This window comes from Dromaius novaehollandiae, chromosome 8 (assembly GCF_036370855.1).
Source record: "Dromaius novaehollandiae isolate bDroNov1 chromosome 8, bDroNov1.hap1, whole genome shotgun sequence".
In the NCBI taxonomy this organism is placed as follows: Eukaryota; Metazoa; Chordata; class Aves; order Casuariiformes; family Dromaiidae; genus Dromaius; species Dromaius novaehollandiae.
The window spans coordinates 25448228-25467503 of record NC_088105.1 but is presented as its reverse complement, the minus strand read 5'-3'; the positions used below and the strand labels follow the sequence as shown (position 1 = coordinate 25467503).

The 19276-nt window shown below is 45.5% G+C and overlaps 2 protein-coding genes across 2 annotated transcripts in view; one reads left to right on the top strand and one right to left on the bottom strand.

Moving 5' to 3' along the window:
• The first annotated feature begins 4637 nt into the window (after positions 1-4637).
• Positions 4638-7270, top strand: CCN1 (cellular communication network factor 1). The gene is made up of 5 exons (XM_064515985.1): positions 4638-4793; positions 4891-5107; positions 5461-5808; positions 5945-6147; positions 6256-7270. The coding sequence occupies exons 1-5, from the start codon at positions 4734-4736 to the stop codon at positions 6553-6555; spliced, it is 1128 nt and encodes a 375-aa protein (XP_064372055.1). The 5' UTR covers positions 4638-4733; the 3' UTR covers positions 6556-7270.
• Positions 7271-13874: 6604 nt separating this feature from the next.
• Positions 13875-19276, bottom strand: part of ZNHIT6 (zinc finger HIT-type containing 6) — a 38579-nt gene continuing 33177 nt past the window's right edge. The window contains exon 10 of the mRNA XM_064515986.1: positions 13875-18290. Within this exon, the coding sequence (XP_064372056.1) occupies positions 18205-18290 (86 nt within the window). The 3' untranslated portion in view covers positions 13875-18204. The remainder of the gene's footprint in view (positions 18291-19276) is intronic.

Below are 19276 nucleotides of genomic sequence, written 5' to 3'. Positions count from 1 at the left end.
TAAAGGGTTGTAAGGAACGAGTAGGAGGGAAGGGGAAGAAAACAAATAGGAAATGCCACATTCAGACAATTCAGCATAAACTCTGAGCATATCAAAGCAAGAAAAAAAATCTGAACCCACTTGAACGTCGGCTGCTGAAGCCTTCTGGCTACTCTGCTGCTCTGCCTGCATGTTGCTATGCTTAATTTGCCCTGCTGGATTTGCAGCTCCTGTGAGTCACTGAGAGGAGCCATTGACTCGAGGAGAACTGATTTAGTGCAGCAGGAACTGGTGGCCTGGCAGGAGCTGCAGGAGAGGCCCAGCCTCAGCTAGGTAAACATCAGAGGAGGAAAGGCCATAGGGAACTACAGCGGGGGAGGAGGGACAGCAGAAACACAGGGTAAAGGATGGGCGAAGGAATAAGAGCATGAGAAAGAGGAAATTAAACAGAGCACAAAAAGAGCTGGTGCTGATTTTAATAAGAACCTTCCCCCAAATTCATGTTTGTAAACTCCCAATGTTCTCTAATCCGGATTGACACTCACTTTCACTGGCAGTAGCAGCACTTGGAGGAATATCTGTCCTACACAGCTCTTTACAACGCTCCCAAATCCCCCCACGCAGCCATGAAAAACTGACATTGGGGGGGAGGGGGGGAGGTAAACCATTCAGTTAATTTTTTCTTGATTTGTTTCTTTAGAAGCCCTTTTCCCTGGAGAGGCAAAGGCCTGTGGGAATGGTAGTATCTGCTCGGTGATTCGGGAGCACCTGCTGTACAAAGCACTTGGTTCGAGCTCCTGCTCTGTACTAGCCAAGCTCTCAGCAGACTCTACCGCAGCAATCGCAATTGCCTACGGCAGAAAAAGCTGAGCGCCACCGAAATACTCTTCATCAGATGAACAGCTGTGAGCACTATTTATTTTCCACTGTACTTAGAACAGCAAAGGTCTGAAACTTTACCTTATGTTACACTGAAAGAAAGAAAGATATTTTCTTCCAAACTTTTCCCTATTTCCCGATGTATATTTGGGAGACGCGGACACAGCCCGGAGCGTAAACTCTGGGTCCTGGTCTGCAGCAGGGGAGCGAACGCGTGCAGCAGAAGCGTATGACAGGTTCACAGTCTAACTGGAACTCAAAAGAAACTCAACCGATTTCAAGTGTCATTAACTACTTGAAATTCAGGACAGGTTTGTTAAAAGGTGCTTCAAAGCTTTCGAAGTGACCTTTTTTGAGCAAATGTAGGTTCAGTTACAGTTTCCCATCAAAGTTGTGTGAACGTGTGGGTAGGACATGAAACCAAGTGAGAAAAGGTGCTATTCATTGCCTTTTCCTGTGGCATTTGCTAAATGTTGTGGAAGTCATAGATCAAAGGAAAATGCTCACTGCATGTCCTTAAATTAGATATAATTAAATAAACAAGTGTTTGCATAAATCCCTGAAAAGCAAAGCTGCCCAATTTAACCACCCATCGGTGTGTTAGCTCTTTCTGCTTTAACGCTTTCAAAATTTTCGTTAATAAAAATGCTCTGGATCACAAAATTGCTCCTCTTGATCACAACGCCACTGTGTTAAGAGTCATCCTGAGAAAAAGTGCCCATCAGAAAGTACCTCGAAAAGCTAACGTTACATTTTCAAAATTAAAGTGTCCTAGAAAGAACCTACAGCTACAATAAATAAATAAATAGCTGAAGGGAAGCCTGGAGTACTGGATAGCTCAGAGCCTGGAAGCGGGAACAAGGCTTTCTCCTCCTAGTCACCAGCTGGAGCTTAGCCAAATCAGTAGGGATGGAAAGTTGTTACTGCCATTACTGGCAACTATATAAGTTAGCTGGTGGTCCCTGTCCAACTCTTAATGGACGCATAAAATAACTCCTGTCATCAGAAATGGCACTAAATGGTATATATTGGCAGTCTCGGGAGATAGCTGCATGTAACTAAAGCCTGAATTTCCCTTTTGACTATTGTCCTTTCTGGTCCAGTTCTCAGGCATGTGAGGGAAGGAGGAAGCCGCGACCGGCTTCTGGTAGCACCTCCCGGGCAGGGAGGGCCCCGCACGTGGACCCCTCACCTTGCACGAACCACAAAACCACCCTAAAACAAAACCCACCACGAAATACCACCGCGAGCCTGGTTTACTCGAATGAAGAGAAAAACACGAGGAGATCAAGCTGTGGGAAAAGCCACGCGGTGACCCCTGCATCGAGCGGGGCTGGGAGGCGCCGCGGCCCTGCGCGGCCGCTCGGCTCCCGCAGCATCCCGCGGGCTGCCACCGGGCCGGCACGGCGGGGCTCGGCGGAAGCGGCCCTTGGGGTCCCCCCGCCCCCTCTGCCGCCGTTTTGGGGCCCGCAGCTGTTTTCGCGGTGCCCCTGTGTTTATGCAAGGCGAAGGGGGGGCGATGCCGGCGAGGGAGGATCAACAAAGATGGACTGTCTCCACCAGCCCCTGCTCCGTTCCCCGGGGGGCCGGGGCCGGCGAGGAAAGATACCCGCTTGAGAAGTAAAACAAAACGGCGAATGTTTTTGGAAACTCCGCCGGCAGGTCCCGGGCCGGCTGCAGACAGCGGCCCCATTATGCTGCGCCCCGTCCCGCGTCGCCCGCGCCTCCCGGGCAGCGCGGGTCTCCCCGCCGGCCGCCGCGCGCCCCGCCAACAACAGCCCCCTTTCTGCGGCTCCAGCAAGCTCCAACAAGGCTGCCTTAGTATTCCTGCCGGTATTCAGATACAGAACGAAACAACACGCACATACACGAGCGCCCCCCCGCCCCCCCACGGACCCAGCACCGGGAGCAACACTTACCGTGCAGCATGTGCGCGCTGCCCATCAGCCACCGTGAAACGCTCCTGTCTGCAACCCTGGCGGCGGCGGGGCGGCAGGCGACGAGGCGCCCGGGCTCCTGCCTGGCCGTCCTTCACCAGCCGCGCGCCCGGCCACGGCCCGGTGCTGCTGGCAGCGCCCCGCGGCCAGGTCAGCCAGCTGCCCCCGCTTCGCACCCCCTCCCGCGCCCCCCGCCCCCTGCTTTCTGCGGGCTCGGGAGGTTTTGGTAGGGGTGCTCCTCTGCTCTGAAGCTGCGCGTCCACCTTCCATCCTTGAAGGCAACCAAAAAAAAAAAATATATATATACATATATACATATATATATATATATATATATACAAAACCCCCAAACTTGTGTTAGGAACAATCAGCTCATTTGCAAAGAAAAAAATCCCTGAGACGGGGACTTATTGTAACGCCGTTGGGTAGCAGACTAAACTACTTCGCCTTTTTTTTTTTTTTTCAATAAATGAGCAAACTACAGTAAAACGCCAGTTGGCTCCTCCAGTGCAATTCTCCTAAATCATGATAGACAGATTGCGTGAAAAACAGGAATTCCAAAGAATTTCCTGCCCTGGGAACAGAAGTTAAGGCTATATTTAACAACATCTGAAGCTGTCAAGAATGCTTTGTGGTTGGATAACAGAGCAGAAAAATGTGAAAAATGCAGGCTACTGCTATACCAAATATGGAAATATTGTTACGTCTAGTGTCTAAATCACCATCTGGAAATACTTAGAGCCATGAAAAGAAAAGACGCCACAACAGAAGCTTAAACTCTCCTTCCCAACCCCAAATCTCAAACTTCAACAAGGAAATGCTACTCGAGTACATCTAACTTGAGAGAGGAATACTAAAAATCGATGATAAGCAGGACGAAAGAGGGATGTGTTTGCTGTAGGGCCCAGGATTTCCTGCAATTTTGTCACCGGCCTAAAAACTAGACACCTAGGCACAGCTAGGACATGTGCAAGGCTTTAGGGTAATGCAAGCAAATAACAATGTTTCTCTCTTGAACAACAGCACTGATGACAAAAGCCCGGATAGTGCAGATTTTGTACGTGGCAAATATACTGTGCTGCAGTCCTATAGCACAGTAGCACCGTCCATCTCCTCTGAATGCTCGTCTCCCTGGGGTGAAGGTGATTCAGGCAGCTGTTTAGTCGCTTGTCACTGCGCGCTGGCGTGAAGGTGGGGAGGGCTCGTTGCTCCACAGACATTTTCCCGTGTCGGTCGCCTATGTGTCCTATAGAGTTCGGCTCCGGCGAAGCATAAACCCGGCGGCACCGCGGAGCCCGGCGCGCCGAGCCCCGGGGGCAGCCCTCACCCCCCCCCCCCCCCGCGGTCGGGGCCGCGGCGGCAGCAGACACCTGCGCGCCCCCCGCCCCGCCGCCCTCCCGGCGCCGCGCGCCCCCGTGCAGCGCAGCGCAGCCCGCGCGGCGGGAACATCCCTCTTGCAGCCGCGTCCCAGTATATGTGTGTATATATAAATGTATCTATACGTGCGTGTGCATGCATCCCCCCCCGCCCCGCGCAGGGCCGCGCGATAGCGCTTTAAAAGGAGGATTGCAGAAGCCCCCGGTGCGCGGTGGAAAAGGACTTGCCCGAGAGCCGCGAGACGCGCAGGCGGGGGAAGGAGGAGGGGAAAGAAAGAAGGGGAAAAAAGCCGCAGCAAGGTGGGACGAGCGGGGCGCGCGGCGGCGCGAGGGAGACGGGGCGGCGCGCGGCGGCGGCGCGCGCCAGCCGCATTCCTGGGATGCCGCGAGCGCGGGGCGCTGCCGCGGCCGGAACGCCGACGTCAGCGCCGCGGCGGCACGCGGCGGCCCCGCGCCCCATATAAGGCGGGCGCGCCCGCTGCCGCCTCAGACCGCGCCGGCTCCGCTCCGCGCTGCACCGCTCCGCGCACCGCTCCGCCCGCCCCGCCGACCCGCGGCTGCCATGAGCCCCGCCGGCAGCGGCCCCGCGCTGGCCGCCGCGCTCCTCTGCTTGGCGCGCCTGGTAAGTGTCCCGCGGCGCGGCGCGGCGCTGCGCGGGGAGGAGGTGGGAGCTCGGCTCGGAGCTCGGCTCGGCTCACGGCGGCTCGCTCTGCCCGCAGGCTCTGTGCGCCCCCTGCCCCGCCGCCTGCCAGTGCCCGCGGGAGGCGCCGCGCTGCGCCCCCGGCGTGGGGCTGGCGCTGGACGGCTGCGGCTGCTGCAAGGTCTGCGCCCGGCAGCTCAACGAGGACTGCAGCCGCGAGCAGCCCTGCGACCACACCAAGGGGCTCGAGTGCAACTTCGGCGCCAGCTCCACCGCGCTCAGGGGCATCTGCAGAGGTAAGGTGCTGCCGCCCGGCTCCCCCCGGGCGGGGGGGTGGGGGGGAACAGTGGTCCCCGTAGTGCCGAAGTTTAGTAATTTCGAGTCCATGTATGGTTATGCTTTGTTGTTGGTAGCTTGGCAGAAAGGCATATGACTTCAGCAGTCTGGAATGCAATTCAGTATGTCTGGGCTCCGCTAAAAGCACATAAGGAAAAGTGATTCCTGACTAACTTATTGTTCTAGCCCCGTGTCTCCGGGGGATTGTAGGGAACTTTACCATAAATCGAATTTAACAGACCAGCGAATATGTGTGTTTAAACGAGCAGTTCCCACCTCTGACTCCCTCCTCTCTCTCTTTGTTAATCTGCAGCGCAGTCCGAGGGGAGACCATGTGAATATAGCTCCAAAATCTACCAGAACGGCGAGAGCTTCCAGCCGAACTGTAAACACCAGTGTACGTGCATAGATGGAGCTGTGGGCTGCATCCCGCTCTGCCCGCAGGAGCTCTCCCTCCCGAACCTGGGCTGCCCCAGCCCCCGGCTGGTCAAGGTGCCCGGGCAGTGCTGCGAGGAGTGGGTCTGCGACGAAAGCAAGGATGCGCTGGATGAGCTGGAAGGCTTCTTCAGCAAAGAGTTTGGTCTGGATACGTCCGAAGGCGAACTAACCAGGAACAACGAGCTAATCGCCATTGTGAAAGGAGGCCTGAAAATGCTACCTGGTGAGTAAGGGTTAATCTGTGTAACAGTGACAGTTCAGGCTAGGGGGAGAGAGGCTATGTGACCTTCTAGACCCCAATGGAAAGAGAAACCTAGTGAGAGCATATATTTAGTCTAAGCCCTCCTGTTCTCTTCCAGTTTTTGGATCCGAGCCACAAAGCCGAGCTTTTGAGAATCCCAAATGCATCGTGCAAACAACTTCCTGGTCCCAGTGCTCCAAGACCTGTGGGACTGGCATCTCTACGAGGGTTACCAATGATAATCCCGACTGTAAACTCATCAAAGAGACCAGGATATGTGAAGTGAGGCCATGTGGCCAGCCTAGCTATGCCTCCCTAAAGGTAAATACAGGCTCCTCTGGTGCTCCTCTTCTTGCCAGATGGCTTGGGTAGAGAGTAAAGGCTGGAACAACATCTCCCATTAATAATAATATTACCTCTCCTTTACAGAAGGGAAAAAAATGCACCAAGACAAGGAAGTCCCAGGCCCCAGTGAAGTTTACTTATGCTGGATGTTCCAGTGTGAAGAAGTATCGCCCCAAGTACTGTGGCTCGTGCGTGGATGGCAGATGCTGTACCCCTCAGCAGACCAGGACTGTAAAGATCAGGTTTCGTTGCGATGATGGAGAAACCTTCACTAAGAGTGTCATGATGATCCAGTCTTGCAGATGCAACTACAACTGTCCACATGCAAATGAAGCTTATCCTTACTACAGACTTGTCAATGACATTCACAAATTTAGGGACTAAGTCATGTTGGGGGTGGGATGCTAAACAGGATTTTGAAGTAACCAGCCATGGAGAAAGGACTTTTATGATGGAAATGGTGCCTTGCCCACTTGAGGGCAACATTGAAATGTTACAAGAGTGCACTGTGCAACTGGACACTAATGCAACAGAGATTTAAGCATACTTAAGGCTTCATAATACTGGAGCGACTTTATTGCTTCTTTTTGGAGCACTATCTTTTATATACTGTTTTCTGTTTGTAAGTGATAAACAGTTTGTTCTGGTTATGAAAACTTTTTTTTTCTATACTGTTTGACTTAACACTATGCTTTCCCCCTCCCTCCATCTTCTCCCACCCTTTCCCAACCAAGTTGGAAGTTACATTCCTTCCTGAGGTGGGCACTTGTGGGGTGTTCACGGTGGCAGCTAACATGTACCAACTGTAGTTTAATGGCAAACAGAAATCAGTTGTTTTAAAGCTGAGTATTTTATTTATCAAAATGTAGCTTTTTGTTTGTTTTCTGAGTTTGTTTTTTTTTTTTCTACCCCTCTTCTCCCCTGTAATACTGGAATAAGTTGTAAATGATTTTAATTTTATATGCAATGAATTAAATTTATTTATGAAATTAATCATTTAATAAAGAAATATTTACCTAACTTTATTCTCAGTAGAACACTTTAAAGGGTAACAGATTTAAATAAAGCAAATGCAAGAGCTTTTTGGACAAGCTTTAAATTCCAATAGAGTCAAATTCCTTGAAAACTGAAACAGATGCAGCAATGACTAATAAGCTCAATCTCTTTCTTTAGGTAAATGACATGCTGAAGTGGTGTATGCAATCAGCAACTCCATGCTCCGTAACATATATGCAGAAAATGCTTCTTCCATTTGAAAGCAAATGTTTGATAGAGGGACTGAAATGTTAATTAGACTGTCAGATTATTCAAACTGTCCTGGAATTTGCAACATAACGTACTTCATTAGAATGCAGTACGTGCACAGGGATGTTGAACACTGGGGTGGAAGTGTTTATCACGTCTCACATTTTTTGGTGGCTGCTTTTTGCAAATTAATACATTTCTGGGGAAGAAGAATGTTTCCTACAGTCTGCAGGAGGTAGTGTGCTTTCACTAAATTCAAATTAAATGAGCTGCAAGCAATGACTCTTGTTAATCCTAATAACCCAGTGATGAAAAGTAAACATACTGTTAACAGGAGAAGAATGTGAGGAATTTCAAGTACTTTTCCAAAAGAGAGTAAAGGCAAAGCAGCCAATCCTTTCTCTTCCTCACCTCCCCTTCCCACTTTTTAAATATGCAGCTACACTTTATACTTTGGGAACATGGATGACTTGGCTAACCCAGACAGTTGCAAGAGTGATAGCTTGCACACACTAAGATGACATTTAAAAAAACTATGGGAGGACTGAGAAAGCTGCACTGAACATTTACGCGATGCTGGTTAGTAGAAAGCTGCACTACAGACAAGACTGAAAGGGAAGCTGCGGCAGCTTTTTCTTCTCCTAGCTAGTTAGTTCTCTAGCAAAATCCCTCCCCTGTAGTCTTTAGCAGGTTACTCCTTGTAAAAAGCAGAGATTGATTATGAGGCTTTACAGTTGTATTGTCACCCAGCATCACACAGATGCATCAGTGGCTGAGTTAGCTTTTCATTAGACATGAATATTTCAATAAAACAAATGGCCAAATATCTCAGAAGCTCATCTCTGGCAGCTAATGCTTTGCCTGAAAAATTACAGCCATCTTTTCTCTGCTCAGCCAAGTTCCCCCCCTGAAGGCATTCAAAACTTTAGCTGTTTTGGAATTTACCACCTGGCCACCAGTCTTAGCTGTACCTAAGCTTGTCTGTACAGTATTTGTTGACAGTAAAAGTGTAAAATGCAGTGAAGCGCTTTTGTTTGGATTCTGCTTAAATCTCGCACTGAACACTTCATTACATCAGCCTCTCACTGAGAAACCATCAGGTTTACATGTTGGGTTATTGTGTGGAGAGAATAAGAAGAGCATCCCATATAGAACAGCTGAATGTTCATTCTCGACCATCTCTGCTTTTAGTCATATTTTAATTACATCCGTTTTTAAGTAACACAGTTCCCCTAAAAGCTGCACATATGCAGAACTGTCTATAACATGCACACCATATAAAAACAAAAACAGCCCTTCCAACTCCTGTCTAAAGTGTGGTTCTAGACAGGTCCTAGATTTTATGACCTGTACTTTGGGCTTTTCACGTTTTACCAGACAGGGAAGGGGTTCTGTAATCTTTGCTCACTAGAAAAATATACCTGAGTTGGAGGATAAAAGCTGCAGGAGCAGATCGTACAGAGTAAAATTTACTAGATTAAATTATCCTGTTATAAAAAGAGAGTAGACGGCCCCTGCTAGAACAAATTGCAAATCTTCTGGCATTGGAATTTCACACCAACTATTGTCAATATAGTTTTCTTTTCACTTACCGCATTTCACAACAATATGACAAAAATATCAAAACCCACGATTCCCAATGCTGTAAAAGAAGTCACCTTCACCTCTTACATATCATCTTTGCACTTGCTTTGAAATCTTTATGGTTCCCTGTTGCTCCAGTAGAAAAATATCAGATACTAGGCATGAAAATATTAATGATAAAATATGGTTTTCCTTTAAGTGTGAGTAACAGGGCTTACAGATAAGGTTAATGAGCAGAGCTGTAATTTTATTTCTTGGTCCAAAACTAAAATATCAAAGTCCTTCTTCAGGATGAATACTAAAAGATCTATTGACTAGGTATCAGGAACATAAATAACGTGTATGAAAAGAAGCAGTAAGCTTTTCAGCACGCTTAAATACCAGGACATCAAGTAGCTCAAACCCTGAAAATAAAACAGTCGACACCACGTGGAATTCCTCCGAGCAGGCCAGACACCCCGAAATGCCCTGTATTTGTCTGGGGAGGCCTCACCCACCGGGAAGACGAGCACCAGTGCCAAACCCTGCAGGCACAGTCTCGAGCATCACCTTTTCAGCAGCAGCACCCGCTTCACTGGTGTCACCCTTTGCTAGTCACTTCTACCCCTATTTCTTTAGCAGATTATTTTTAACTTGCTCTGATTTGTCACGCAACCCCACAAACAGCTGTACTGGTGCAGCTGATGGGGTCACACGAGGATGGAGAAGAGCAGCATGGGGCAGTTTGCTGAAGCTGGTGCTGCCGCCAAAAGGAGCATTTGTCAAACTACAGCTTTAGGACTGAAGAAATATTTATTCTTGCATTCAACATGCTTATTTACAAGTGTTTTAATGGTGTTAATCACCATAATATCAGAGTTACACATAAAATCTTCCCTACTAATGCAGGCAATAAGACAACATTTTTATTTCCTTGAGCATCATAGGAAACAAAATAAAATGCAAGCAAGAGTATGCAGAAAACAGAATTCAATCATTACATTAAATCCTCTCCGGTGGGATACCGCTAGTATTCTTTCACAAATGAGTAAACAAACTGATGAGGAGCAGATGGACGAAAAGCTAGTATCTTACTGAAAGCAGGACAGCCAAGCTAGTAATTAGCCCCTGCTCAGCTGGGCCAGAAGAACCACTACATCCCGTATGTAACTGGCCACGGAGCCCACAGCAAAGCAGCCCGCACCGGGCTGCCGGACCTGCCAGGGCACACGGACCAGGCACCCGGCCAGGCTCCGCCGCTACGCGCGGGAGCCGAGGCGGTGCACGGGCTGCCCGGGATCGGGAAGCGAGAACGCCCAACAGCAGGATTGCTGCGCGAGGGCTTCCTGTGCTCACAGCTCACTCCAAGCCGTGGGAATTCCCCGCGCGCCACAGACAAGGTGCTCTGCCACACATCTGGATACGTGGGAGAATTTCTGAGCAGGTCGTCAAGACTGAACCAAAAAAGTTGGCAATGGACAATCATTCGGAGCTTGAAGTCAAACCTATCTACCTGCACAAAAGCAGAGGCTTCTACAGGGCTTGTTCTCGCCACGTGCTGGCCCTTCTGATCTGACCCTGCTGAAGAGCACTCAGATGCACGTGTACATTTTTTTAGCATGCTCCTGTTTAACCAACGGAACGACTCATATGCAGTGCTCAGAGAGCTCAGCGCACGGCACGGGAATGCTGTATAGACTTACTTGCTGCTCTGCCTGTTCTCAGTGCAGACGTGTCCCTGTTTTCATCTTCACATATTCTTTTCCATGTTACACAGCCATGTAGAAAACAGCACACAGAGATGTAGAGGGACCACAGAGAAAGCAGTGACATACAACTAGCTATGGATACATTTATAGATGCATTTGAACTCATGAACAACTGAACTGCATTGAACTGTATTGAGACTTAGCATCTATAAAATACAAATCCAGTGAAAGATTTCAACTGATAAAATGATGAAATAAACATGTCTATATTAGCTCGTAAAGACCAAACACTGATGATTTTTTTTCAGAAAAACTACAGAGCTACGACTTCTACATATACAGTTTATAATGGAGAACATCCCGAAAGACCCCAAGGCACCATTCACATATGCGACTTCACCCGCCTTGAAACACAACCACTTAAGGAGCGGAATGCAGCAACCATCCAGGAGAAAAGAGACATTATATAAGCTTCCCTAAGGTTCCCCCTTACCAAACAGAAGAATTTTAAAAGTAAGGTGCATAGATTTGTCCAGAAGGGGAGCTGGTTAGAACAGAAGCATTAATGGCTTGACTTCATGATGAATGCAGTCAGAATTTTAATAATAGGTATCAAAGGACTCCACCATTATAAATATCAGATGAACAGTCAACAGCATAGTCCAGTAATATTTTGAGAACACTGGTTCAACACCTGACCGAAAGACGGCCAGCAGACAGGCTGATTCCGAGACACCAGTTTCTCTGAAGCTACCCATTTCCTTGAGCATCTCAGACCAGGTTAGACCTAAATTAGCTCATGAAATCTGACAAAATTGGACACCAAGATGGTATGGCTGTAAAACTAGGGAGTCTATTGAAGAGAATTTAAGAAAGGAAATATACTTTACTTTGCAGAAGCAGGTACTCACGCTATAATAGAACAATCCCATTAAAACTAATATGGATGCCCAAACACAGCTGAAAGTAGAGGCAGTGAAGAAAGATAATGAAGGGACATGACTGATATGAAAGGGAAGGGAACCTCTCAGGTAAGCTTTTTAACACCATCCTTGTCTGCTCTATTTTTCATAAATGCCTATACCTCATTCACCAACTTAATTTTTTTCTCACTTGGGCATATATCTACTCCCTGTTGCCACTGTTGGCAAAACAGGCCAGTTCTGCAGCTACAGTAGGATTCAGTAGAAAAACAGGAAGCGACGAGTGGAAAGACACTAGAAAGCTCTGTCTCCTGAAGCAGAAACAGGGCGAGAGGAAGAAAGCGGCAATGTGATTTTAAAAACACTTCTGCATTCTCCACCAGCCAGCTCCCAGTAAAGTGTGGTAATTCACTCTCTGTATTTTTTGCAGAAGGGTTACCATTAATGTTTCACTGTTCAACAACTTCAAGATAGCTGTAGTGCTGTTGAGGACCCTAAGCCCAGAAGACAGAGGGTGACAAGAACTGGGCTTATGGCTTGTCCTGGTGCATCTGCTTAGACATAGCTAAAATCTATGTTTTCTTATAAGCTATCAGTTGTTCACTAACAGACTTGAACTGACTTGTGTGGAATGACATGGCCTCGTAGTAGTAGAGCTATGTACTTCTGCAAGAAGCACCCAGCAGAGCCCACTAACACCCTGCAGCCTGTGTACCCTGCGGCACCGCTACCTGCAGTACCACAGCAGCACTGATGTGCGTTTGGGGAAGGACCAACGTGCAAAAAAGCCACCTGCCAAAGCCACCAGCAAATGGCACTTGGAGGTGTCATACTGACCAGCTGCCTTCACTGTAATACGGATGCTGCAGTGTCATTCCCCCATCTTTGGTGAGATAAGGAGAATAGAGATTTGAACTACTTTGAGTTTTTCATTTATTCTGAAATAACTTTCATCCTACAAGAAATGCCTAGATTCAACAGCAACTGGCAGCAAATACCTTTCTCTGAACTGTTCAAAAGGCAGGTGATGTAGTTCTGTGGTGCCATCATCATCTTTACAGCTTCTCTGTAGCTGCTGTTAATGTCAAGAAATTAGCAGCCAGTTTCCATCTGCTCAGGCAGGAGGGGAACTGCCAGCAGAAAGCTCCTTGCAAACACCTTTATCTAAGGATATAAAAAGAAATGGAGAGAGAGGAGGACACATAGGAAAGAGCTTTACGCCCTGATGTCAATATGCCATAGGAATAAACTGATTGCTCATGAACAGTTCAATGATATCAATTTTAATTAAAAGTGTCACTAATTCGCACCTGCCTCTCACACTATATTCACCTCTGCATCAGTATCATCCTGATCTGGGACTGCTGTGAAACTGCTGACTAGAGAGTACTGCTCCTGCTGCAGAAGGAACGCTTGGTCGCTAGGCAATACTTAGGTGTGTGGCTGAGAAAGGAGAGAGAGACACCAAAAATGATTCTGCCAAACACAAGCATAATGGAGAAACTTCTTTGATGTTATCTGTGGTAGCGTCACTGCCTCACAGACGGCAAAGAATGAAGGACGTGTAAAATAACATAGACTGAGTATCCAGGAGCCTGATATAGCCTATTTGTCCAAAAGAAAACCCAGTGCAAAAGGCCTAGACACATATGAGTAGGAAGACAGCAGGTCTAAGGCTGTGATTGACAATGGTAGTCCAAAAAAAAAAAAAATCCACTGTTTCTAGCATAAATAAGAGCCAGTAGGTCCACAAAGACTTCCCCTTGCCCAGAGGTAAGTGAGGCTCTAGTGGCTTCCCACAGTCTCTTGCTGTATTGGATTTTTCTTGCTGGAAAGCCTAATACATTAAGATAGCCTAGAAATGCTCTTCCGCAGGATAACAACAGAGGTGAAATCGAGCCAAGGCAGCGGAATTTTGCTTCCAAAACAAAAAATGTTACAATCCACAGAGCCAACGTGGGAAAGAAGCTCTAACAATAAAAGCACCATTGGAGCTAAGTCACTGTCCGACAGGTCAGCGGGACCAGGCTGCGACACAGCGGGAGTGCATTTCTGTTATCAAACCACAGACAGACGGGCAGGAAAAAGGCTACTTTATCCTTGTGTTTTCCTGGTTCTACATGTCATCTGCAACTCCCCTTTCAGTTTCAGTATTTATTCTGAACTGTTTTTGCTGCCATTTCTTGTTTGTCTTGCATGCATGTGACTTCCTTCCATTTCACCACAGATTTCCACCAAATAAAACCATATGCACTGCCATAGCAACATTCTAATACAAACACAGGGTAATCTTTATTCACTGAAGTACACAGTTCACTTTTTTTTCTTATTAACAGAACCTGCATCTGCATACAGTTTAGCTGAATGTCATAGCAACAACACAAACAAATTCAAGATATTTTTTTCTCTGCAGGGAGGAAGAGTAGATGTTTTCAGGAAAAAAGAAAGCAGAATGAAATGTTTGTGACCAAATATGGCCTGAAGTTACATCATCACAGCTATATATTTACTCTTTGAAAGCCTGCTCTTGCAAGGTGTTATGCATTCTCAGTTCCTACAGATGTCAACAGAGAACAGCTGTATCTGGCAGGGCAAGGTCTGAACCACAGCTATCCTTAAACAGAACACACAGGTGGGACGTTGTATCAGCACTAAGGTGAACTTAAAATTTTATGCCTTTTTTAAAAAAAAAAAAAGATTAGAGAGGGTGTCCTGCACAGTAATGAGTTTTACTCATTATGCAAAACACAAAGGTACTGCATTCCTGGAGTAACGAAGGTCAGTCAGCCCTCTAGCCAAGGACGCCCCTAGGACCTAGTCTCCAGAACGGCAGATCAAGAATTCTTAATGAGGAGATAAAGATGGAACCAAAACCAATCTAGAATTCAGATACATTCACTCAAAACTTGGCTTTTATCCTGACAGTATACCAGTTACCATGACAGTACAGTAACTTAAACCTCATACTCCCAGGAAGTTATACAAAAAAGGAAAAGAACCAAGCTCTCTCATATGGCTGACTCAGTCCTACCTCTGAGCTACTGCTAGGCTCTTAGCTATGCGCTATTTTTGTCCCTTACGCTTTGTAAAACGGATGACTTCAGTAAGCTTTTAACTTTTTTTTTAGTAGCACGTTCATTCAGGACAAGAGCTTTTACTCCTTGTTGTTTAAGCTTATGGTCCTTCAGGGCAAGCACGCTGTCAAACTGAAAGTTCAGGGTTTGAAACCTGAGCAGGCTGAACATTAAAGGACATATAACAACACTGCACACAAATAATTTGTTCTATGATAAAAACTTTACAGGGGAAAACAAATAAATAAGGTTTGAAACCTGAGCAGGCTGAACATTAAAGGACATGTAGCAACACTGCACACAAGTAATTTGTTCTATGATAAAAACTTTACAGGGGAAAACAAATAAATAAGCATATTAGCCTTAAATCAAGCACTCAGTGCAACCTGATATTGAATGATGAAGATTAAAACAACATTACACTGTCTTCATTCACAGATATCATCTGTGCTGAATGAAGTCAGAGTCCCACAGAAATCCTCATGTGAGATAAAGATTATGACAGTATGTTTTCAAAATGGATAGAGTGGAAGTCTTCCAGGCAGCCTCAGCTCCATGTCCTAAATTTCAAGTGCTTGATCCAGTAATTTCAAAATATGAGTTTTTAAGATGCATTTTCTCTCTTCAGTTCATTACAAGATGCTCACTCTGGGATAAGTCATTCAGAGAGGAATTAAAAATTTGTCCTAATTGCCTACAAAAGCGTTAAAAACCGTCCGCCTAGTCAAAAAGCTCATAAAGTTCAATTAACCCCCCCCCCAACCTTATTATTATTATGAATTGTCACTGTTGCAGGACTGGCACTAGTCAACTGTCACCAGTCAGGCTGTGCTTTTAGCCAGCGACCATGATGCCAGTTCATTTTTCTAAACAAAAATTGAACAAATTTTGCTAATCCTAACAAAAATGCCTGAATTCTCTTAGCTCACATTTGATAAATCACCACTGTTCAAACTAGTGTCACTGTTCTCAAAAACAAATAGAAATAGGTAAGTAATAAGCTGGGAATGAATGGCAAATGCACCTGTTGTTAAGGCTCTTTTACTCTCAATTTGACTGAAATCTGGAAGACTATTCACAGCTTTCTTCAGTAAATTTCACTTCTAAAGACCACTGCAGGAATGGTCCTTAATCATTCTTAAGGCCTTCTTTAGAGCAGGGAACGATTTCAATCTGAAGGACAGATTTAACAGCATCTTCGCTTAAAAACAAATTAGGGTTGTGTTTGACTGACAAGAGAGCTTAAACTGGATTTATGTAAGAAAAAATGAAGGCAAACCCTTTCATACAATTAATGAAAACCTCCAGGAGTGTAGGAAAGCAATGCAAATGACATCTATTACAAATCTGTATTGCTCAGCCAAGGCCTAATCACACACACATGCAGCTCCTACGTTAGTATCTGCAGCAGTCTAATTTCCAGCGTGTGCCAGGAATCTTAAGAACGGGAATACCACGCATTTACTCCAGATGAAACATTTTCTGGCAAATGAACTGTGGCAGTCTTGTTGTTCTGCTCTTCTATTGGTATTAATATGAATGGATGCAAGACTGATTTAAAGTAATTTGTGGCTACCCAGTCAGCACGAAGTAATCACTGATTAGGAAAAGCTTATTTGCTTTCACTGAACTGAAAAGCTATGAAAGCAGCACCCATAGCTAGGAATCATGGTCCTTTCAAAAAGGGTTATATATATATATATATATAAAAAAAAAAGGAAACAAAATGTGGGCAGGGACCAAAAATGATTAAAAAAAAAGAAAACCCAAAAGGCAGCACAGGCAGCTACTGCCATGCAAGAAGAAAAACTCCTTGTTTTACCAAAGGCTGCAAAACACACAAAGGACATAGGATATCACTGTAAGGAATATTAATATGTGACCTACAACGGTCTGATGCTCTTTCCACACTTCATTAGCTGGATGTGAATAACTTTTTATAGACAATCTGACTGCAAAAGTGTAGAAGACTAATGTGCAAAATTGAAAAATCCTCTCCAAGGAGTTTGCCTGGCAGGGAACCAACAAGCTGGGACCCAAATGCTACACTGTGTGTTTGGAAGCCCAGGTCCTGCCTCATGTTGCTATCTATTACTGCCCTATGCGACCTCAACAAGTGTCTTCACTGTTTTGTGTTATCTTCTCTATCTGCAGTGTTGGCAGGAAGAACACGCTTATGACTGACCTGCATGGCAGTTTAAGGTCAAATCACCAAGCTCTGCACTTAGGTGGCTGACTTGTGTGTGTCCCACACCACTCATTTTTGCTATAAAGGTGATAATCTCAGGCAGGAGACAGACAGACTGCGGTAGCGATGACGGCAACAACTTAAACCCACAGAGCTGTTTATTAAATGACCATGTGCTTAAGACTTTACAAACGCTGACTTGCAGCTAGACCTTAGATGAACCACAAAAAACCCTGCAAACTGATCCCAAAACAGCTCTGAGCAGACAGACCCACGCCTAGGCTGATTTCTGAGAGCTATATGGTGCACGTGTGCGGAGGGCCCTCCCTATCTAACACTGCTTGCAGCACACTGCTCTCAGTCACTACTTCTCATCTCCAACACATCCCACAGACATGAAGGACTCAGATACAGTGACACGTGATCTAGGATCTTAAAACCTTGCCACAGAGGTTAACAACAGATTTCTACTGTCAGCAGATGGTATGGTACATGATTTTATAAGGTTTATTTGCTTTGAATTAGGTAAGTTCTGGTTGATATTACAGGACATATCTGCAATATCTGCCTTCAGCAGATTAATAATATAGCGTGCAGAACATAAGCACTGTCCAACATATGCGCCTTAAGGAAACTCCATGTATTCATTTCTGTTGATTCTTAAACCCATGTGAATTTGGAACATCAGGCTAGAAGATTAAACATACAGCAGCACGCCAGGCAGAAAACATGGCTCAATCTGGTCCCTTGCTTAACATGGTAATCAGGATGCAAGCAAATAAGAAAAAACAATACTGCACCAGGCACCCAAAATGTCACCACAGAAGATTAAAGTCAACAGTAAAGTAAGACCATCTGCAGCAGTTCAGCATGACAAGAAATACTCTAAAAGAAAACTTGTCTAAGAAAACACAGGATTTTTAAAGGAATTTAAGCATTATGACTCATAAATCCACATGTCAATACAAACATATTACCAGATATTTAAACTCAAAGAAATAAGACACTGAAATTTTAGGATAAACGGAAACAATATATTGTTGAAGCTAGCCTGGAAGCTTTTAGTTACTCTGTTTTTTAAAAGATAAATAGACAAAAGTGTGCAATGCAATAGGGATATCAGATTTTCTGGAACCAACAATTCCCATCTCTTTATTTACACACCTAAATATGCATTATGAAATCCAAAGTTAAACAGGCAGTTTGGAAGTGCTCTCCTTAGTAAAGCATACCAAACTGAACCTCAAAGAACTCAGTTATATAAAAAAGATTTAATTAAATAAAAGAAAAAATATAAAAGGCACATCCCACCCTCTTCTCTCAAAGAATTGTCACGAACTCTCCCGAATTTCCCCTTCTTCTTCAGATGAAAGGGATGAACTTTCACCGCTCGAGTCCTCAGCAGATTCACTGGCATCTGAGGATGTAGGACACAAACAAAACAGAAACAAACAATTAGTTACAGCACTGTTTTCCCTCTTTCTGGTTTGCTCATGAAACAGAAGCAGCATTCCCTATCTCCTTCCTTTTAGTCACAGCTTCCTTGAAGATAACCATTTCATAAGATATGAACAGCTTCATAACACAGGATATGGCCATGTAGGACCTTGTAGTTGAAGGAGAAAGCAAGACAGTGTTTAGGATTTATTTTTTAAAAATCTTAGTCTTTCAGTCAAGCAGTTAAGCAGAGTATTTATCCCATACAAAACTCTTCCTCTTCAACCCCTGAGAACTTCAAATTGTTGCCTTGGTTCGTTTTTAAATGTCATTTTCCGGGTTGCCACATACATATATGACAACTGTTATGAATTATAAATCATTTGCAGTTTTGTTAGTATTTTGTTTAAGACGGGGAACTATTGAGAAATACCAAATGGAAATGAAAACTGAGATGAGGCACATATGTGCTCCTTTGACACGTTCCAGCATCCCAAAGCTGGTGTTAAGCTGCATGAATCCGTGACCTAAAGCTGATGAGGTTAAAGCTTCACAATAACTTAGGCTTTAGGACAGGCTGTTGTGTTCTCTCGATATCATGTTGTGCAGTACACGTTTCCCAAACTGGTCTTCAGCCTCGCGTCCTGCGACTCCTGCCTTAACAAGCACCGACCCATCACCTCGTGCTGAGGTCACCACATGCCACTGCACATAAGCAATACAAAAATAAACTCCAGCAAAGTAGGCCCATGATACACACGCTGCTCATACTGCTATTTTCAAGTGTTTGATCTGCCTATGAGTTTAGAGAAGTTTTTGAGCATTTAGTGTCAGACGCTCTGTTCAGGAAACATTACCAAACGGGAGCTGATGAGGTACTGTTACTGTCCTGTCCAGATAACTCCTACAGCTGGCAAACGTGGATAATACATGGGACACAGTGTGCACCTGTACAGTTGCAATGGA

What these genes read in the sequence shown, in the direction of transcription:
- CCN1 (XM_064515985.1), top strand. Translation starts at nt 4,734, where the DNA reads ATGAGCCCCGCCGGCAGCGGCCCCGCGCTGGCCGCCGCGCTCCTCTGC. An exon ending in GCTCAGGGGCATCTGCAGAG is followed by an intron (nt 5,108 to 5,460) that starts GTAAGGTGCTGC and finishes GTTAATCTGCAG; the next exon opens with CGCAGTCCGAGGGGAGACCA. An exon ending in CTAGCTATGCCTCCCTAAAG is followed by an intron (nt 6,148 to 6,255) that starts GTAAATACAGGC and finishes TCTCCTTTACAG; the next exon opens with AAGGGAAAAAAATGCACCAA.